We start from the raw sequence: 21,923 nt of genomic DNA, 5'->3' as shown, positions 1-21,923 counted from the left end.
TGTTTAGAATTGGGCATAAGTTTAGAAAGAAAATGCCACAGATCTCTTACGGCAGCCCTGTAGGGTTTTCAAGGCAAGATGTTTAGAGATGGTTTGCATCGCTTGCCTCTATGTCGCGATTCTGGTATTCCTTCAATGTCTCCCATCCAAATACTATCCAGGGTCAACCCTGAGACCTGGTGAAATGAGGGTATCCTGGGCTATCCATGTTAAGATAGAAAGCAAATTAGCCTGGCTAAATGTCCATTTTGTTGAAAGGATTTAGATTTCTATCCAGTGGAGAGTTGGGCTATGTGTGTGAACGACATACATATAAAGATTCGTGTAGTTATTCACATCAGGGATTGGCATGAACCAAGCCACAAATCGCGATTCATGCTGAAAATGGCTGATTCATGGTTTGTTTCAAACTGGTTAATTTGATTTCACTGCGCTCAAATCCAAAAATGAACCAGCCATTTTTCTTGGCATGTCATTTGGTTTATTTTTCCATACAGCCTGGCATGATTCCCCAGCCTCTGGCACTTCTGGTTAGTTTCACTCAAAACTGGGGAGAGTGGAGCTGCCACTTCTAGTCCGTTTCACTCCCCTCCAATCTTCCTGGGGGTGAAACAGACCAGAAGCTGCAGGGCAGCTTCCCTTTTGTTCCCCAGCTTGGCATACTTCTAGGAGAGCAGTTTACTGGGGACAGCTGCTTTGGGGGGCTGTAGCTTGGCTCCCCAACATCCAATTTGTACCAAACTTGGAGAGCAGGTCAAGGATAGTCTGCTGGAGAGTTTGCCGCAAGTTTGGCATCTCTAGCCCACTTGGGGGCTGTTCTGCACTTTCCTAAACTGAACAAACCACTAATCATTCAGGAAATTGAAGAAACATGAAATGAAACAAACCACCAAATTGAGCAACCCAATGAACCATGAAACCAAATGAACCACCATTTTTGTGTTCCATGCCTGTCTCTAATTCACACACATTAAAAAACCCCTATGCTTTACCCCTGTAACTACTTTTCATCAATGTAATCTAACAGTTGATAATTTCAGAAAGCCAGTTTGATGTAGCGGTTAAGTGCATGGACTTTTATCTGGGAGAACCGGATTCCCCACTCCTCCACCTGCAACTGCTGGGGTGACCTTGGGTCAGTCACAACTCTCTCAGAGCTGTTCTGCTCAAGAGCAGTTCTAGGAGAGCTTTCTCAGCCCACCTACCTCACAGGATGTCTGTTGTGGGAAGGGAAAGGAGATTGTAAGCTGCTCTGAGACTCCTTTGGGTAGTGAAAGGTGGGGTATAAATCCAATATCTGTTCTTCATGAAACTGCCTCATCACATCTCTGCCAAATCCCTTTTCTACCAACAGTTCCACCTTTCTCTCAGTACACTGTTCTGACAGGTACCTTCCCCCCTTGAATATTCTTCTGCAATGACTCTTGAAGTCATGTACAAGAAAACAGATAGGTGGCTTGAATCTCATGATTCCACTCAACTAGGAATCTTTTGTTGAAGGAAGACTCCTTCTGTGGAGAAAGGAGCCTCTCCTCCATGGAAAGCTTCTTCACTTAGCAGAAGAGAACCCTTGGAGGTAACCCAGGTTTTTGTGAGCGGCTGAAATATTCTTGAGTATTCCATGACTTGTCAGCAGTTGAGCTGGTGGCTAAGGAGGACTGGTTTTTATGGACTGAAACCACAATATTTGAAGTCAGAAGCAACAGAGTTTTGCCTGTGCCTCGCATATTGCAGCTTCTGCCTCGTTTGGTGGTCCCTCTTCCCTTCCAGGATTTTACAACCAGCCTTTTCACATATGAGTTTGTCTTTTCAAGAATATATTTATAGTCGTTGTGGGCTAGTTTCCATATATATAAATATGTCAAAACATGGTACAAAAGTAAATGAGGAGAACTATTCTAAGAAATAATTGGCTAATTTAACTTGATATTTTTGCAAGGTAATAAGATTAAAGCAGGTCAAGCCTTATGTACATGTTTAAATTACTCTCCTTTATTTAGACAATGAAAAAATGCTTCCCATTGTGTCCAAAGAGCTGGAACTACAGTCTGACTTGATGGCTGAAGAGGTATTTGAGATATTATACAAATATTGTTTCCCGTATAATTGGACACAATCCTTTTAAAAGGTGTGTATTTAAGGGCAATTTTCAGGAGAAAATGAAACTTGAGCTTTTCAAACCCTTCAGAAGATGTTGACCAAGAAATTTTGCACTTTGGCATTTTGAAATATTATTTCTACTGTGGAATTCTGAGCAGAGTTATACCCTTCTCAGCCCATTGGCCTCAGTAGACCCAGAAGGGCATAATGTAGCTTAGGATTCTGCTGTAAACCCTGTTCCAAGATCCCTGTCGCATATCATGTTATCACAGTCTACTTGGGCACTAATTGTAGATGCAGGTTTCAGAGCTGGCAGACTTTGCTGGCAAAAAAATGACAGGGCTACATCTGCTGGCATTTTTAAATTCCAAACTCCCTTCTTGCCTTACAGCATATGCACAGCGCATAGAATGGCGGGATGTTGTTTCATGTTATTTGAGATCCTTTTGTTGACGATGTCAGGGTGGAGCTGAGAACTTCTGTATGCAGACCAGTTATTCCAGCCATTGAACTGAGCTTTATTAAGGCTGTCATGAGACCACCTCTCATTTAGCGCAGCCTTCGCTGCTGATCGCAGGGCTGGTGGCGGCTGTTCGAACAAGAGCGAGTGTTGCATGCTGTAGGGCGAAGTATTGACATTGTTTCCCCCCTCGATTCCATAGCAGCTTCGTTGCAAGAGCCCGATAAAAGAAAATAAACAGAAAGAGGGGCTGCCAGAAGAGATTCCCAAAGGTAAATACAGTTTTGAGGAAATAAATTACCAAGTTGTAAGTCGTGACTTTGGGCACCCAGCAGTGGGATTAGATGCATCCTTCCTTCACATGGAACTCTTGGTCCGCCGCATTTGTGAACGTGAAATAAATGTCAGAAGTTCGATGCAAAATAACTTTTGTTAGATGCAAAATAATGGGTGCTAGCAATAGGAATAGAGACTGTCATTCTAGTTCATCCTACAATTCAGTTCCCAAATGTTCAATTTAAGTAAATTAAGTCAATGGCAACCAATAACATGGGTGGAAAGAAGGCAGCTGCTTGGCTGTTGTGGAAATACTGTTATGGAGATCTGCTGTACTTTTCAGAGTATCTGAGCTTGGTTGTGCTTTTTGTTAAGAACCTCAGAAGAGCCCTGCTGGATCAGACTAGTGAGGGTTCATCTAGTCCCGCAGCCTTTCTCCCACAGTGACCAACCAGTTCCTCCAGACCAGGGGTGGCCAAACTAAAGCTCAGGAACCACATGTGGCTCTTTTACACATACCATGTGACTCTCAAGGCCCCCACCGCTCTGTCAGTGGGCTTGGAGAAGTCATTTCTCTCTTTAAATCACTTCTCCAGGCCAAACCAGCTGGCGGCTTAGAGAATGCATTTAAAGTTGCTTTCTTTCCACCTACCCCGTCTATCTGCCTGCCTGCCTGCCTTGCAACTCTCAAGCATCTGATGTTCATGTCTTGCAGCTCTCAGATATCTGATGTATATTCTATGTGGCTCTTAGCTTAAGCAAATTTGGCCACCCCTGCTCCAGATGGTCAACAACAGGGCGTAGAGGCCAAGGCCTTCCCCTAATGTTGCCTCCTGGCTCTGGGGTTCAGAAGTTTAGTGCTTCTGAATGTGGAGGTCCCCTTCAGTCCCAATGGCTAGTGGCCATTAGAATTATCCTCCATGAATCTATCTAATCACCTTTTCACACTGTTATTTACCGGGGCCGTCACTACATCCTCTGGCAGCAACTTCCACATTTTAATCACTCTCTGTGTAAAATAGTATAGAGGCTGAGGCCTTTCCCTGGTGTCTCCTGGAACTGGGATTCAAAGATTGACAGCTAAACATTAGGAAGAGCTTCCTGGCAGTTAGAGCAGTTCCTCAGTGGAACAGGCTTCCTCCTTGGGAGGTGGTGGGCTCTCCTTCTTTGGAGGTTTCTAAACAGAGGCTAGATGGCCATCTGACAGCAGTGCTGATTCTGGGGCAGATCATGGGAAGGAGGGTTGCATCAGTGTTTAGTTCTTGTGCTCCTTTCTTACACACCCAGGGAAATGCTGATCCTTACTTAGGAGACAGGCAGCCGTTTTTTCTTCAGGCCCGTTTGGCAAGGGACCCTGGAGGTTTTTAGTCATCTTCGCGGCATGGAGCCTGCAGGGGTCACCGGGGGGAAGGAGACGCGTTTGTTAATTTCCTGCCTTATGCAGGGGGTTAACTAGATGTCCATAGAGCTCTCTTCCAACTCTATGTTCTGTGATTCTGTGCCTCTAAATGCGGAGGTTCCCTTTAATTGTCATGGCTAGCAGCCACTGAATCTGTCTAATCCCCTTTGAAAACTGTGTCTTCGAATTTCACATTTTAATCTCAGGCTGTTGGTGATTCCCCGCTCAGAGTGTTAAGGTTTCTTCTTCCATTACACTTAAAAATGCTCTTACTATAGTGTATTTTCAAGGCAATTTTTCTGGTGTTTTCTGAACTGTAAGAGATTTGTAAAATGTTCAAGACCAGCAATGCTTTTTCTGTATTAGAGACATTTTAGAACACTCCCTCTGCTTTGCTCAGCCAACGTTAAAAGGGAGGTGTTTAAAAGACATGTTTTCTGTCAACAATGAGTGTGCGTAGCAGATGCCAAGCAGAGTAGTCCAAGACTCCCAGGAGTGTAAATTCCCTGTTGCTGTTTGAGAGGCTAAAATCGAAATCTGTGGCCGAAAATTCCTTTTTATGAGTCCTTAATGTAACAGCAGTAAAGGGAACTGTGTGCACATTATAATTCCCTTTAATGAATATGCTTTTAACAGGGAACTCTTAGGAGAATGCTGGTGAGCTCGCAGCAGGATATTACAGCAGATCTGCATGTTAAGAGCATGGAGAGCCAGTTTGGTGTAGCGGTTAAGTGTGCGGACTCTTATCTGGGAGAACCCAGATTGATTCCCCACTCCTCCACTTGCACCTGCTGGAATGGCCTTGGGTTAGCCATAGCTCTGGCAGAAATTGTCCTTGAAAGGGCAGCTGCTGTGAGAGCCCTCTCCAGCCCCACCCACCTCACAGAGTGTCTGTTGTGGGGGAGGAAGGTAAAGGAGATTGTGAGCCGCTCTGAGACTCTTCGGAGTGGAGGGCGGGATATAAATCCAATGTCTTCATCTACCTCACAGGGTGTCTGTTGTGGGGGAGGAAGGGAAAGGAGATTGTGAGCCCCTCTGAGACTCTTCGGAGTGGAGGGCGGGATATAAATCCAATGTCTTCATCTACCTCACAGGGTGTCTGTTGTGGGGGAGGAAGGGAAAGGAGATTGTGAGCCGCTCTGAGACTCTTCAGAGTGGAGGGCAGGATATAAATCCAATATCTTCTTCTTCTTCTTAAACGTTTTAAAGTGGAGATGGGCAAGTGGGAGCCATTGGCTTCCTGTCTGACGTGCAGTGTTAGTTTCCCAAGCCAAAGTGCTTGTCTTCTGAGCGAGTGAGCAGCCGCCAGGGCTCTTGCCACCATTGCCGTTTGTGCACAGGAGCAAGGAGTTAAGGGCCACTTTGCTGTGTGGAGTGAGTCAGTGTGCAGAGCTGCTATTGCAAACATAATTGAAGGTGACCAAAAAGGCAAGCTGGGGGGGGGGGGGATCTTCTTCCTCCTTGCTGCAAAATAGGTAACATTTCCTGAAATTTGAAACTGCAGAGGGGCGGGGAAAGTGGCAATTTTGGGAAGGATTGAAGTGGATGCGACGCTTGCGTTTCTATCAGACCTCGGCAGCTTTGCTGCTGTCAGATGTCAAATGCATCCTATATATAAATTAAGACCTATCTGTAGCAGTAGAAAAGAGCAAGAATCCAGGAGCACCTTAAAGACTAGCCAGATTGGGGGCAGGAGAGACGCTGCGAGTCGCGGCTCTCTGTAGTGACTCACAAAAGCTGCTCCCCTGCCACCAATGTCGGTTTTTCTTTAAGGCGCTGCTTGACTCTCGCTCTTTTCTACTGTATATAAACTGCATATAAATTGGCAGCCTTCATTTCTGCAAGGATAGCTACACACTGCTGCATCCTCTGCTATCTTAGCACGTTCGTTCCAAAAGAGCAGACATATTTCATAGGATTTCTGCAGCGTTCTCACAAACTGCATTTTTCCCTAGGAAAAAACAAACCCTATACATTTTCAGTGAGCCAAACCTTTTTTAAAAAAAATTAATTCATCCCAAAGGCAGGGGAATGTTTCACAGGAGTTTTTATTCCCAGTGCTTCCAAAAATTTCCATTAGAAAAATGGCGGGGGGGAGCCCTCAGACTTTCATAGTATACATTTTCAGTGAGCATAGCTAGCATATTGATCCCCATGGTGCAGAGTGGTAAAGCTGCAGTACTGCAGTCCTAACCTCTGCTCACGACCTGAGTTCGTTCCCGGCAGAAGCTGGGTTCAGGTAACCGGCTTGAGGTTGACTCAGCCTTCCATGCTTCTGAGGTCGGTAAAATGAGTACCCGACTTGCTGGGGGGAAAGCGTAGATGACTGGGGAAGGCAAAGGCAAACCACCCCATAAAAAAAAAAGTCTGCCATGAAAACGTGAAAGCAACCTCCCCCCAGAGTCAGAAACGACTGGTGCTGGCACAGGGGACTACCGTTACCTTTTTTTTTTAGCTAACGTTATTGATTATAATCAAAGACCAAAACAAAAATATGAGTAAAAAAATTATCTTTAAAAGCATTTTACTCATTTCAAAGGGGAAAAAAATCAAAGGATTATTTTCCAGCGGTCCACAAACAATGCAAGCCTGAGGAAGTGTTACGCAAGTCAAAGTCCATTTAAATCAATGGGCTTAGAAGAGTGTAGCTCTGTTTACAATTGAACTGAAAATCTGTTTTTTCCTTTGAAAAACTTCAAAAATAGGTTGGGAGAGAGCTCCCCCCCCCCCCGAATGTTTCTGTCCCTCCCCCTCCTGACTTGGCCTTTGCACCAGAAATTTCTCTGCTGCTTGGTGCTTCAAAAGCAAAACAATGATGGGAACTGCAGTTCCCTTGGAAAGATGCATAAGAGTCCGCTCCTCCTGCATTGGCTGTCACCAGTGAGAGGTGGTGTTGAGCTTCTGGAAGGGACTTGGTGTCAGGCGTAGGTTCATTGAAGCTCCCAAGTAAGCAGACTTGGTATTTTGAAACAAAGTTGCATTTATTGGATACTTCAGAGTTACTTCAGCATGGCAGGTATTGGAACTGATGGAGATCAGCTCGAACTATTGGCATTTAACCTTCTACATCAAAGCAATTGTTTCTCTACCCCCTAATTCCCAAAACAAAAGGTTACTTTGCGTGTGAGACTTTTCCCAACACTTCCCCCCCCCCCCTTATCTCTTCAGTTGGTGGTGACATTTCCCAGAGGCAACGTCCTTGGGGCCTCCGGAGAGGAGGTGAGAATCTGGCACACACTGTCTGCTTCAAAGGGACCTTGGCAACCTTTGATATTCCTGGGAAGCTATTTTCTACTCTTCCCCCCCCCTCCTTGCTACCCCGGCTTCTATGTTAGTAGGCCTTTCTAAGCAGCATTGAATATGATTAGTAACAGCATTGATTAATAACATAGATGAACAGAGCCTGACACTTGGATGCAGAATATGGAAGAAGCATGGAGATAGCAATTCCAGCTTGAGTTGGAATATCCCTCAGTCTGTGCTTGATATGCCTGCTGGATGGGGGGCCAGAAAGTGACACCGTCTGGTGTGGGACTCCCCCTGAGCGGTGGAGCATGTTGTGAAATCGGTAGCATCAGGGCTACCAAGTGATGGTGTGGGGGAGGCCCTGGGATGGTAGCTGCTCCTCTAGTGTGTTGCAGTGCGGAAGAATGGGGATCGATGCCAGAGGGCCCTGGCAGTGGTAGGAGCTATCAAGAGTAACCGTCAGTCTGGGAGAGACCTCTTTTGTGGAAGGCACCACCATTAGTAGGACAGTTCCACGGCGTCCCGGTAAATAGTGTGACCCCCTCCAGATGTTTCATGCAAATGAATGGCTTATCACTGCCATTGCTGTCGTTCCATGTGTTTATGCTTTTGTGTTTTAGCCCTTGAGGCTTCAGAGACCATCATCATAGCTGAAGCAGCGGCGCCTCCTGAAGAAAAGTCACTCGAGGTTTGTATTTGTCTTTTCCTCTCGTTTTTACGTTTTTGCTGAAGAACAACACAAGAAAAAGAACTCCTAGCTGCTTAAACTGTTGGTCTCCCGACTCAGTGTTTGAAACTCAAAATGAGACAGCTATTTTCTCAGCGACTCTTGTAACAATCAGGTGGCTTTTTAAAAAGCATCCTGCGCTTTTCTGGAGAAAGGCATGTGGCAACAAAGGCAGGGAAGGACTGGTTCAGTTTTTGGCACCTGGGGAAAAGCAGTCTGCTGTATTGTTGCTCGGGAACATCAGCCGCAAAGATGGGATGGCTCGTTCCAGTGTCTGCACCTGCAGAGTGCATAGTGAGAGACATGCTGGAGTCAGCTATCCTCTTTGTAGTTTGGGAAGCCCATCAGTCTCTTCCTGCTGGGCAGGGGTTGTCCTGCTCTCAGCAACGGGGGGGGGGGGGGGGGGAAGTGCTAGAATATGGTGAGAGGGACCAGCCGAGATGGGGTAGCGCTCCTTGTGAGCTTGGTGGTGGAAGGGCACGGCCATGGGCTGCCGATGCTGTGCCAGCTTAGTGGGTGGCACCCAGCTGGGGGGACAGGGACATGGGAAAGGAAGGGTGCCGTCACGTTGATGGCGTGATGTCGTTTGCAGGTTCTGCCTTGAAATGGTGTCCTTCCACTGCAATGGCAAGGGTTTTTTCCCCTACATTTCCCCCCCTGCCAGCCCGCCCAGCAGCAGTGGGGGTCCGTGGGGGTTGCTGACCAAAGATAGCCCCCCATAACCCAGCAACTCTAGTGCTAGCATGTCCTTGTTCCGAGCAACATCCCTGTACATCTGGATCCGCTGGGAAATGTGCAGCAAGGAAGGGTCTTCACATCCTCCATGAGAGCACCTTCTAGAAGAGTCATTGGGGGATCTCTGGCCACCTAACAGACAACTGTGCCATCAGAGACTGTGTCTGGATCCTTTTGGTTCTGCCACCTCTCAAACTGTGTAGTAGCCTACTCTTCCACCAAAAGCAGCTGAGGATTATTGGTAGTACTAATCCATGCTTCCATTTTGTACATCGCTTTGTGAACTTTGCAAGTTGAAAAGCGACTTTAATGCTTGGAAACAAAGTGCTGGACTTAGATGGATCTTGGTCTGATCCAGCAAAGCAATGATATTCTTTTGGTCTTCTGATCGCCTGTCCTCTTGTTAGTTACAGGTAGAAATACCTGATCAGGAGGAAGAAACGCAAGACTGCCCTCCAGCTACGGGACAGGGCGACTCAGGTAGCCAATACACAACAAGCGCTCTTGCATTACCGTCTCCGATAGCGAACGTTGGAGTAGATTTGCATGGCAGGGTTCATAGAGGTCAGCTTGACCTTAAGAAAGTGATTCGTGACACTTCAGTGCTCTTGCGCATAAATAAGGCTTTTGGGAACCATCTCAGTTCAGTGTCAACCTTGCTTTCCAGATGATGGCCCTGTGTCTCAGATCGGGGGAGAGGAAGCTGAAGAGAGCCAGGGTTTCAAAGCCAAAGGAGAAGCCGAGGTGGTGTATTCGTGACTTGTTTTCATTTGTATGACTTCTGAGTTACGTTGAGAGGTCCAAGAGAGGTGTGGTGCGCTCTCAAATCGCTGGGTGCTTTTGCTAGTCACATGTTTTATTTACATGGCGAGGTTTTTAAGCTTCTTTGTCTATTGCCACAAGCCCTTCAGTTGAAACGGTGACCATCGGCCCCCATTTGTGGCGCTTTGGTAACCTGACAAGGGAGGGGAGAGGGAGCCCCATCTCTTCCAGATGACTTAATCTTTAAAAATGTGGGGGAGGGGATGAAATGCTGCGGCATTGGCTCTAGGAAGCGGCTCTGCTTGGTGACACCGGTGATTCTTCCTGTGTCTCCCATCCTTTAAGAAGCTACCTGAGAACGGCAGCCTTGGATTTGAACACAAAGCTCAGCCTTTAAAGAAAAAAAACCATAGTTTATGAAGCAGCATCAGGCAAGGGAAATGTGTTCTCAGCAGTGTTGGTGAACATGTGAAATGCTTGCATTAAAAAGTAGCAGAGTTTTTGATGCTTGTTGGCTAAATGAGTTACATGTATTCGCTGACCTCCCTATGAAACCACCTGGCAGGCGCTTTGGGCAGTTCTTCTCACTCCTTGGCTTTGTCGGCCATTCACAGGACCTCATTGACTTTCTTTGCCTCAAAGGGGCCCGTTCCTGGCATTGGTAACCTGCTCCAGGAATGTGAATGGAGTGCCCATAGCTTGAGATGGTTTGATTTCGTTGTTCATTTGGTTTCGGGGGGGGGGGGGGGGCGGGGTTGTGGCACGGGGCCCAAACAAAACCGATTTCTGACCTACCTTCCTGGGATAACGTGGTGTCAGCTGCTTGAAGTCCCATCAGCATTTCAGATCCTGGAGTTCCAGGATTATCCTCTGGAGGTTCTCCAGAGGAGCTTCTAAGTTTCGAGGGAACAAAGCAGTAGACAAGTGCGCCTTTAAGACCAGCTAAGTTTTATTTAGAATGTAAGCTTTCGTATGCTCTTAAGCAGACTTCATCAGCCAAAATGGGAACTGTCTTCAAAGGCAGTTTGCCATGGCCTCCCCCTGCGTCACAACACTGGCATTCCTTGGTCGTCTCTCCACCAAATACTAGCCAGGGTCCAACCTGCTTAGCATCCAAAATCTGACAAGCTCTACACATTCAGCCTAAATACCATTACATTTCCTGCCTGCATCCCATCTGTGTAATGCTGTTTTTCCCTTCACAGACAGATCCAATGGTTCTGTCCCAATTCCTATCCATAGTGGAGTTACAGCTTTCTGACACTGCAGGATCACAACTGATTGTAATTCACAGTCAACCTCAGACCCAAGTTGTCTTGGAGGATGCAGTCTACCTTTTACAATCCTCCCCGTGCTTTAGCTTCTTATTTCGTAAATCTAAGTAGCATTTCTGTAGGCATTCCACATAGGAGGCATGAACTCAATGGATGTGAATGTTGTCATTCAAAGCAGAATTTTTTTTAGCAGATGCATAATCGGATCTCAGTACAACTCTCTAAGGTCCTTGGTCTGAGTGCATGGGACCCTCAGATGGAATCTGCTTTGGGGTTGATTTGGGGATTTTGCCCTTCAAGGCTTTGAGTGATGCTTGGTTTACATAAGGGAACAGTGCTCTAAAATCAAGGGGGTGATGGTACAACATTGGTACAACATTGCTTGTCTATTTTTAAATTCCTTAGGAAGTTGCTGCCAGAGATTCAGGAAAGCTACCTGAAGGTGGTGTGGAAATTCAGGGACCATCATCAGATGCTATAGAAGAAAAAGGTGATTTTGGATTAGTTTTCCATTGTAAGCTTTGTACTAGAGATGGGCACAGACTGGGAAAATGGTGGTTCATTTGGTTTGTGGTTCGTTTGCTTTCACAAACCAACCTGATCCACCATGTTCTCTGAACCAGTTTGGGGATTCGTTATTCAGTATGGCTGGGGGAGGCATTTAAATGCAGCCCCTCCTTCCTCCATATGGGCTACAGCCGCCGCATGGCTAGGGGAGGGAGGAGGAGGCACTTAAATGCCTCTCCTTCCCTTCTGCAGCCCACAATCACCCTGTGGGCCAATAGGGCACAATGGAAAAGTTGTGTTGCTTCTGTAGTGTGACTTGAGAGAGAAGGGGGTTAAAGCCTGGGGTCCCACTGCAGCTGTAGGGGGCCTCATCCCTCCATTGGCTGGCTGGCTAGGGATGGGAAGAAAGACTGAGGAGGGGCTCTTTGTGGGCTCAGCTGGGTTTGCCCAGTTTCAGCCAGACAGTCCAGCAGAGCCCACAGGGAGAGGTCTCCCTGCAGACTTAGCTGGGCCTTGGGGCACCTGTGGAAGGGAGGGGAGAAGCCTTGGGGAAGCAGGGAGGAATTTTAAACTGCCCCCCCTCCTGAGATGGGCTTCCACAGGTGCCCTGCGGCCATGGGGCACCTGGGGAATCTGACCGAGGAGGGAAGGCAGTTCAAGACGTGTGGTGCCTGGGAAAGCCAAGGGTAGGCACAAACCCGTGGAAGGTTCAGGGATGTTTCATTGAAGGCACACTTCATGAACTGGCAGTTTGCAAATCACAGACCAGCCCATTTTGTGTTTCGGTTCGTACTCATCCCTACTTTCCACCCAAAAGTTCTGCTCTCTATATCTCATTGAAGTGAATGGGGATCTGCTCAAACCCTTGTTTTTTAAAAATCTCTCTAGCTTTAAATTCAAACCCTAAGTTCAACCACAGAAGAGAAAGGAGTGAGTGGAACAGAGTCAGGGGTGCATCTTGAGGAGGAGGAGGAGCCTCTCTGCTCTCCTTCCTTGTTGCCGCCTGGGTGGCTGGGTGTGCAAGAGCTGGGTCCCAGCTGCCAGGGGAGGCTCTGGGATGCTGGAAACCCGGAGTGCGGGTGGAGTATTTCTTCTCCCAGCTGCCTTTCCCACAAAAGCATAGGTGGATGCAGTGCTCATTGAACCGCTGCGAATAGTCAGGTCCTGCACACTGCAGGTAAATGGTATAATAAATGTTGAATAACTTATGGCCCTGCAAATTCACTGATGTTTATCTAGATTGTCACAGAAGCAGGAATGGATAGGGGGTGTCCTGCAAATGAAAACCAGGGTTTATACAATGCAGAGGAAGTCTCCGTTTGTTTATGCCAGCACTCAGAGATGATGATAAGCAGCAAATGCGTTCCTGTGAATCTTTTTTTTCTCCCCACAGATAATACTGCTGGCAAAATGGATATTTGTGAAAAAACAGATCTGGAGTCCGGTTTAAATCCCATTGAGGCAAGTTAACCTGGTGTGTTCTAATGCACTCCTGCCCAATCTCAGAAGCTAAGTGAGGTTGGCTCTGGCTAGTATTAGGATGGGTGAGAGCCAGTTTGGTGTAGTAGTTAAGTGTGCAGATTCTTATCTGGGAGAGCCGGGTTTGATTCCCCACTCCTCACATGCACCTGCTGATGTGGCCTTGAGTTAGTCACAAGTTCTCTCAGAGCTGTTCCCTCAAGAGCAGTTTCTGTCAGAGCTCTCTCCGCTCCCACCTACCTCACAGGATGTCTGTTGTGGGGAGGGGGAAAGGAAAGGTGATTGTAAGCCTTTGGATAGTGAAGGGTGGGGTATATATCCAATCTCTTCTACCAGGGACATAACACAGGCAGGCAAGGGCAAACCACCTCTGAAAAGTCTCTTGCCTTTAAAAAAGCAAGTCTAGCTCATCCCATAGTGGTGTATAATACTAATAGAGCTAGAACTTCTGCCTGCCAGACAGTCTTAGGATCTCCTGGCTATACTACACACATTGTCATATGATTATTAGTAATTAATCCTTGTTGCAGCATGGCATACCTTTATCACTTTGCCAGTCAGGCATAAAGACTTTTTCCACCTAACATGGAAATAGCTATTTTTTTAAAAAAAAAAACTCTCTTCAAGGGAACATTGTCAGTTAATTCAAGAGCCACGGTGTTCCAGAACGTATCTCTTAAAAGCAGAAGAAGTAAAAATTGAATTCTAAGTCCAGGTCAGATGGGTGTTCTTTTTAATTATGCAGAAGTGTTGGTGGACATTCATGCTGTAATCACATCCCAGTTACTGTAGCAAAGCTCTGTCTGCAGCTGCCTTTAAAGACAGTTTAGAAACTTCAGATGGTTTAAAATGCATCCACAAGGCGCCTAGCTGAGTAGGAGTATCAAGCACACATCACTGGAGTGTCGAAAGAACTTCACTGGGTAGCCAATTTGTGTGCAAAATGCCGCTTTCAAGACCCAACTGATCTGGATCCCAGGCATTTAAAGGGGACCCCGTGCTTTCATTAAAAAAATAAAATACGATCTCTTCCAGAGGCCCTATTCTGTCTGCTCCTGTCTTCAGGTGTGAGACTGGTAGCTATGAGAATCCTCTCTTCACTTCTGGATCTCCCTTCCTGTGTCTCCTCTGAGGCAGCTGTGGAGCTGAAAGCTCTGTCTTCTCTCCTCAAGCTGCAGGCCCTCCCTCCGACCCCAGAGAGCAGCTTTGGAGGGCACAGAAGGCTCAAAGGGAGGAGAGGGAACTTCTTCCGTTCATAAGAGCCTTCGGTCTTTTAACTGTGATGTCTCTAGTGTCCTCCCTGCTTAATCGTGAAGTGTGCTCGATATAACGGTGACAGTGGTGATTTCCCATGCCCAACTGCCCCCTTTCCCTCCTCTCTTGTTTAGGTGAACCAGCAAGTAACAGTCAAACGGAAAAGAGGAAGACCTCGTAAATATCCCCTGCCAGGTAAGTCTGATGCCACCTCTCCAGGGCAAAGGAACACAGCCACTGCATTCGACTCAAGAGGCTTGTTTTCCTTTCAGGTCAAGATTCAGGAACTGACGCAAGAACTGGGAACGTAAGCGTTTGTCTTGTTATTGAAATGCATGCGTGTTGTGAGAGTTTGGTTTTTTTGTGTAGCGCTGTTTTTAATTTTTTTTTAACTGCAAGATGAGCACTGGCCAAGACCCATCAGCCCAATTTATTTATTTCCTTCATGTTTGCCCTGCCTTTCTCCCCAGTGGAGGTCCAGAGCAGCTTGCATCGTTCTTGGGTCCTCCATGACAACCTCAGGAGGTAGCATAGGCTGAGAGCGGGTGACTCCCATAGCAGAGTGGGGATTTGCACCTGGGCCTCCTAGCTCTTAGTCCAGTACTCTCCCCACTACAACCCCTCTTGGTGAGCCTTGGGGGGGGCGGGTCAGATAGCAGCTCTCTTCCCGACTATATCAGCTTTGGAAACTCAATCAGTTTTCTTCAGCCAAGTCCTCAGTGGAATCTGTCAGAGTTTCTCCCAGACTCAATGGAGACCCCTCACACAGACTGAACTAGCCGTTCCCTGGGCTCTTACTTCAAGCCAGGCATGTAGTCACTGCAGAGGACTGTGGGACATCCTGCTCCAGTACTGGGGGCTGCATTTTCAAAAAGATGAAGGCAGATTGGAACAGGCTGAGGGGAGGAGGGCAGTCAAGATGGCTTGAGGTCAGGAAAACAGGTCCTGTGAGGGAAGATGGAGGGGAGAAGAAGGGGAGGATGCCAAGGGAAGCAAGATTTCAAAGGGTCACCTCTGAGAAAAGGCCAGGGATTGGCTGTCTGTGGCTCTAGAGGGCAAGACTTGATCTACTGGGCTTAAGTTACAGGAGACAATTCAATGAAACTTGAGGAGAGACTTCCTAATAGGGAGAGCACGGATGGTGGTGCTGGCTACCTAAAGAAGCTCACTGGAGGTCTTCGAGCAGAGGACGAGCAGCCATCTTGTCAGGGTCAGGCTGTCTTTGGGCTTCCTGTGCCAAGCAGGGGGTCAGGCTCAGTGGTCCTTCCTCATCTAGGGCTTTGGGGTCAGCTAAGTTTTCTTCCTGTCTTCCTTCGTCCTGGTGTTGGCTGTAACTGCTTTGAGCTATGAAGCGGCCTCGAGCACAAGAGCCGGTCGATGGATGTGTAAACAGCTCCTGATTTCTCTGCGCCTCGTTACCGAGACAGCCGAAGGTGTAAACCAAGGACACGGAAAAGTGATTTGAAAAATCTGCCTGCCGTGTTAGTCCTTCAGGGGCCCAGTCACATGTGCCAGTCATTACTTGATGCTGCAGTTGTCAGGAAACGGCTCTGCGTGTGTCACCAGCCTCTCGCGCAGCTGCCAAGTAGTGTCCATGCAAAACAAATTTTGGAGAACAGCCAAAAGCAAGCCTACGATAGAGACTGGTCTATCTCGATGCCATTGCTTGACCTGAAGCTAGCAGGCTCTGGCGTTAGTTCAAGAGGCAAAATGTGCCTTGTACTGTGACCATCCTAAGTATTGAAAGTCCTTCAGTTACCGGATTTCAGGAAATCTAAAAACCAGTCTTGAAAGGTGGGTCGGTATAATTACCCTTGTATTATCAAGCTCATAAGGACAGAAGCAGAAAAGAATGTCTTCGTGCTGCCTCCTGAGTTTGTGGCCGGGCTGAGACTTAGGCCAGGAATTGCCCAGCTTGTGGAATTCATCTCTGTCTTTAAACGGTACCAAAACATGGTTGCCTAGCTGTAAATACAGTGAATGTGGCCCTGTGTGTAGTGAATGTGACAACAGATGTCTGGTGTGGGGGGGGGGGGCCACAATTGGCTACATTTCCCTGTACACTTCCTGTAATATGTGCAAAGGCAAATTTGTCCCCACACAATCTGTGAAACAGCTTTTGGTTATCAGATGCATGGTCATTTGGTGAAATTAACTGCATGTTAGATTTCCCCCCCCCCCTTTTTTTAATTTCTCCTTTATTTCCCATAGCTCTTTGTGTTACTTGTATTTGTAATGCCTTGATTCTATTTTTACTAGTCAGTAATTGTTACATTTTGTAATTAAATAATAATTCCAAAACATTGTTTTTAATTCAACAAAACAGTCTTCGAGTCCTAAGAATAAAGAGAAGACTCCTCCGAAAGGTAATCGTTCATATTGTTTTCCTCTTTGCAAAGGAGAGAAGAGAGCAGAAGAGAGAGGTTCCCTCATGTACAGCATCGCTGCTTCAGGGCATACTAGGAAGCAAGCTTTTTCAGCCTGAGGGCACCTTTGGCATTCTGACCCAACTTGATGGGCACAGTCACAAAATGGCTGGGGAAGGTGGTGGAGGCAGCCACAAAATGGCTTTCTCTGGCAGCTGACTTTCACTCACACAGTAAAGATCCTTGTTTGGTGGTAGCAGCTGTTGCCAAAGCAAAATTTTTGAAATCTGCAGAGACAGTCCAGTGGCCAATCGGAAGCCTCGCTGGGCAAATCCCTCCACTGGCCCTGCCCGCTTTCTGGCTGGCCCCAGCAAAGGTGTGTGTTGATCGCCGCGGTGCCTCCATAAACTCCCCCTGATGCAGAGATCCAGGAGAGCTGTGATGCAAGGCCCTCCTCATTCTCCTTCGTTTGAGGGTGAACTTTTGTGGGGCTCCCTGAAATGTTGTAGACTATCCAGTGGGTCCGATCCACCCACTTTTCACTTCTGTCAGCAAGGAAATGCATTTGATTACTTAGCTCTGAACAGCAGAGGGTCCTTTTTGAAATGGTTCTTTCCCAGACCACCCTGCTCTCATTGGAATGAAGTGGATGATCTTCTTCATGGTCTCTGTGCAGTCCCACACTTGGGTTCTGCGCTCTGCCATGAATCCACCTCAGAGATTCTAAAGCTTTAGTTTACGCTCTTCTTTGGCACGCTTTCCCCTCCCCCTGGGGAGTAGGCATGCACCGCACATGCCTAGAGGGAAGGGAGAGCGCCTCCCTCTCAGTTTCTTTTTTACCGCCACTCCTGCTAGACCTACCTCGCTGCGCTCTGTTCCTTTCCACCATTTTCCAGCATCGTCGTTGCCTTTTCTCCAAACTGGTATCGTTACTTCCCTCTTCTACTTCTAAAAAAAGGGGGGGGTAACTTTAGTTTTTCGTGGCTGTCCCCCACCCCTTCCCCCCGATTCTTTCCAGCCTCGCTTCGAACTGGCTGAAGCCTTGCATGGAAGGGAAGGACACCAAGGTCGTTTTTAAAAAGTGCTGGAGGTGCAGGGCAAAAATTCCTTCGTCAGATGGGCATTCACATTGCCTCCTTTGTCTGGGGGAATCCCACCAAATTGACACATGCCCCCACTGCCTCAACTTCAGCAAGCAGGCAAGGAAGAACAGGGCCGCTAGGCTCTGAAGCCATCTCCTCGAGCTATCCCTGCGCCCGGAGATGCAGAGTTCCTCCGCATTACGGTCTTTGCCCGCTCCCCAAATCCCACCGGGAGACGTGGCGATGTCAGCTGCTTCCATGGCCTCTGCCCTACTGAAGCCTAAGCCCAACAAGACCAAGAAACATGCCTCGGATTCAACCTCTGATCCGAAGGCCAAGAAGCACAAACGCCGCACGGAACAGCCCTCGGATTTGACGGCCCCCAAACAACAGGCACTGCCAAAACCATCAGTACTGGCCAAACTCTCGGTACCATCTGATTTCATACCGGACAGCCACCCTTCGAATCCGACAATGTCAACCTTGAACCCGACAATTCCATCCCAAATCATCAACATCCCCTCCAGGTCACCGTTGGTCCACAGCAATCTACCATCCGATTTTCTCGAATCCAACCCACAACAAGGCATCGACCAACATTCTCGGATCCGACAGCAGCACACCCTGGGTCCCGCTTCCTTCACAGACATGCACCCTCAAAAACGGCAGACCCAAATTCTGATGGATCCTAGTTACCAGCAAGAACCGAGAGTTCATCATCCTAGGATTCGATGCTCCCGATCTCCATCACAACGCCATTACTACAGGGAATCCTCTCCACATGATTACATACCCAGCAGGTACCAACAACGCTACCGCTCATGTTCTCCATCCTTCGACCAGTACAGACACATAAGGTACTACAACTACATCTCCATACATGACCATCCAGGATTCAGGGATGCACCCCCGCAAAGACGGACATCACCATCAGCCATCATCACTATGGCTCAGACTCAACCCACCCCAATCTCATTGGGGGACGACACCTCTACTGCAGCTGCTGCGACTGCTCCCAAGCCCCCACAGACGGCTGCACTACACTTCCAGCAGACAATACCTGAAGCAACTTTGGAACAATCTTCATCTGCCCTGTCATCTGACTCGGAGGACTCCTCATCCTCTGCAGAAGACACCCACTCAGCGTCACATGAAGCAGACATTGCTAAACTTACAACTCTCTCCCCCTCCGAGGGATCAAAAGCATACCTGGATCTTATCTCCAACCTTGCTGAAGCCCTGAACATCAAGTTGTCCAGCGAGACACCCAAGGTATCAGACATCATTCATGACATAATGCAGTCCTCTCTACCAGCGGGCTACCTACTACCGATGCTTCCTGTGCACCTCGTAGGTCTCAAGGAAGCGCGGGACGTGCCAGCCTCAGTGCAATTGACTTCTAAAAGGCTGGAATCCCTATACAAGATCCATGCACCAAAAGCCAAATTTCTCTTCTCAAGCCCTGCCCCAAACTTGGCTATTGTTCACTCCGCCTCGTAATCAAGACAGACCAGACATCCAGCCCCACCTGACAAGGAGGAGTGGAAACTAGACACATTGGGGAGAAAGATGTATTCTCTATCCACCACTACGGCCAAGATCCACAACTACTTGGCATACTGCTCCGCATACACCTTCCACCTGGCAAACCAGTTCACAAGCCTCCTCCCAGAACTTCCAGAGACATTGAGACAGAAAACCTCAGACCTCATGACCCAACTATCCAGAGTAAGCAGACAACAGATAAACTCTGTGTGCCATGCAGTTTCATGCTTTTCCAAGGCGTTAGTGACCTCTGTAGCTCTCCGCTGTCATGCCTGGCTACGCAGCACGTCCCTTCAACCGGACATAATCTTCAAGGTGGAAGACTTACCATTCGACGAACCGGGCTTGTTCCACTCCTCTATTGATGAGATCCTTACGTCCGTAGACTACAGTAGGAAGAGGGTAAAAAGTCTGGGTGTCTCTTCCACTCAAGCAGGGAAACCAGAAGGACCTAAGCCATGGAAACCAACATACAGGAAACGCTCCAGGTCCCCACGACAGTCTGATTATTGGAAGTGGAAGGGACCCAATAGCAAGCAACCTTACCAACCTAAACTCAGACAACATCAGTCAAAGAAGACAACATCCTCCAAATAGTCCCTTTGACCTTCCCCAGTGGCACCCTATGCAACCTCATGAATCCCACACCAGACTATCCCCATACCTCCCAGCCTGGGAGAACATACCATCAGATTCGTGGGTCCTTACCATTGTTCGCATAGGGTGCGCAATAGAATTCCTATACCCGCTGAGATCCCACCACTTAGTTTCAACACTGGTATCCACCACCCTGGTGGAGGAAGTTCAAACTCTACTACAAAAAAATGCCATCAAACCGGTCCCTCCACACCTCCAACACAGGGGATTCTACTCCAGATACTTCATAGTCCCCAAGAGGGATGGGGAAAAACGCCCCATCCGGGACTTACACCATCTGAACAAGTACATTCCATGGAAAAAATTCCGCATGATCACACTGCAATCCATCCTCCCACTGATTCCAAAGGACGCATGGCTGGCGTCCCTGGACCTCCAGGACACCTACTTCCACATTACGATCCGGCCTCAGCACAGAAGGTTCTTGCATTTCACGATAGGCAGTGCCCACTTTCAATATCAAGTCCTACCATTTGCCCTACCCATCGCCCCAAGGACTTTTACGAAATGCATGGCGGTGGTAGCGGCCGCCCTCAGGCTCCGCCACATCAATATCTTCCCATGTATAGATGATTAGCTCTTGATGGCATCAAGCCATGCCCAACTTCAAAAGGACATCTCCTCCACCATAGACTTCCTAACCAAGCTGGGACTGTGCATCCATCTAACCAAATCCCACCTGGAACCAACTCGAGAACTACAGTTCATCGGCGCCAGACTTCGGATCCTGGCCAATACAATCATCTCCGCACCAACTCAGTGGGCAATTACCTTCCAAAGGATGCTGGAACTCATGGCGGCCACAACCTCAGTGATCCAGTTCGCATGCCTCCACATGAGACCCCTGCAACTTTGGTTCATACAAACCTTCCACCCATTGCGTCACAACCAAAGGACCCGACTCACGGCCCCACCGGACGCCCTAGACTCACTCATATGGTGGACGAGAGAACACAATCTCCAGGAAGGGAAACCTTTCACCCTTTCCCATCCTGCCATGATTGTTACCACTGATGCCTCCGAGTGGGGTTGGGGAGCATCTTTCAGACGTTTGGATACCCAGCAGTAGACGTATTTGCGACAGCAGACAATACCAAGTGCAACATCTTTTACACTAGAGGCCCACCAACAACACAGTTGAAGGGGGATGCTTCCTACAACATTGGTCAGGATACCTACACTACATTTTTCCGCCAATCCCCTTAATATCGAAAGCTCTACAGAAAATCTCGATGGACTATACCAACTGCATCTTAATAACACCGTGGTGGCCCAGGCAACCATGGTTCACCAAAACCCTTCTGCTGTCCAGGAACAGTTACCTGAAACTTCTGAAAGCACCAGATCTACTGTCTCAGCAAAACGGGAGAGTACTCCATCACGACCCATCCAAGCTTGGGCTAACAGGGTGGAGGATTACAGTATAACCCTCCCTGCAAATGTACAAGAAGTACTGCTAAATGCCAGAAAACCGTCTGCACGGCGTTCATACTCATTCAAATGGAAGAGATTCTCAAACTACATCAAACCTAGCTGCCCTCGACCAGAGCAGGCACCACTACCTGACATACATTCTGACCTTGAAAGATGCTGGACTGAGCTTTTCTTCACTCAAGGTCCATCGTTCCGCCATCTCAGCTCACCATGCCCCAGTTGAGGGTTCTACTGTGTTCTCCCATTGACTCACTAAGTCCTTTATCAAAGGAATCATACGCTTTCACCCTCCTAGGCACTCCTTCGTTTCACCCTGGAGCATTTCTCTTGTGCTGACCCAGCTGACTTGCTCACCATTTGAACCCATGGCAAAGACCTCCTTGCAGCTGCTGTCCTGGAAGACAGCTCTCCTAGTGGCTTTAACATCTGGCAGATGCGCAAATGACCTGGGCGCCCTGCGCTTGGACGCTCCATACATTATATTTCATAGAGACAAGGTAGTCCTTCGGCTGGACCCCTCATTCCTGCCCAAGGTAGTCTCTAGATTTCACCTATCTCAGCCTATAGTCCTACCAACATTTTTCCCCAAACCAAGGGACAAGGGCCAACGTACCTTGCAC

At 47.9% G+C, this 21,923-nt stretch overlaps 1 protein-coding gene across 1 annotated transcript in view; it reads left to right on the top strand.

Annotated features, from left to right (window-relative positions):
• BOD1L1 (biorientation of chromosomes in cell division 1 like 1) overlaps nucleotides 1-21,923 on the top strand; it is a 68,191-nt gene that overhangs the window by 30,696 nt on the left and 15,572 nt on the right. The window contains exons 11-20 of the mRNA XM_060247271.1: nucleotides 2,001-2,068; nucleotides 2,763-2,832; nucleotides 8,102-8,169; nucleotides 9,351-9,423; nucleotides 9,611-9,687; nucleotides 11,385-11,469; nucleotides 12,880-12,947; nucleotides 14,354-14,414; nucleotides 17,903-19,017; nucleotides 19,450-19,614. Coding sequence (XP_060103254.1) covers nucleotides 2,001-2,068; nucleotides 2,763-2,832; nucleotides 8,102-8,169; nucleotides 9,351-9,423; nucleotides 9,611-9,687; nucleotides 11,385-11,469; nucleotides 12,880-12,947; nucleotides 14,354-14,414; nucleotides 17,903-19,017; nucleotides 19,450-19,614 — 1,850 coding nt within the window. The remainder of the gene's footprint in view (nucleotides 1-2,000; nucleotides 2,069-2,762; nucleotides 2,833-8,101; nucleotides 8,170-9,350; nucleotides 9,424-9,610; nucleotides 9,688-11,384; nucleotides 11,470-12,879; nucleotides 12,948-14,353; nucleotides 14,415-17,902; nucleotides 19,018-19,449; nucleotides 19,615-21,923) is intronic.

This window comes from Heteronotia binoei, chromosome 9 (assembly GCF_032191835.1).
Source record: "Heteronotia binoei isolate CCM8104 ecotype False Entrance Well chromosome 9, APGP_CSIRO_Hbin_v1, whole genome shotgun sequence".
Taxonomy (NCBI): domain Eukaryota; kingdom Metazoa; phylum Chordata; class Lepidosauria; order Squamata; family Gekkonidae; genus Heteronotia; species Heteronotia binoei.
The sequence above is the reverse complement of the archived record's forward strand: the minus strand, read 5'-3'. Positions and strand labels throughout refer to the sequence as shown.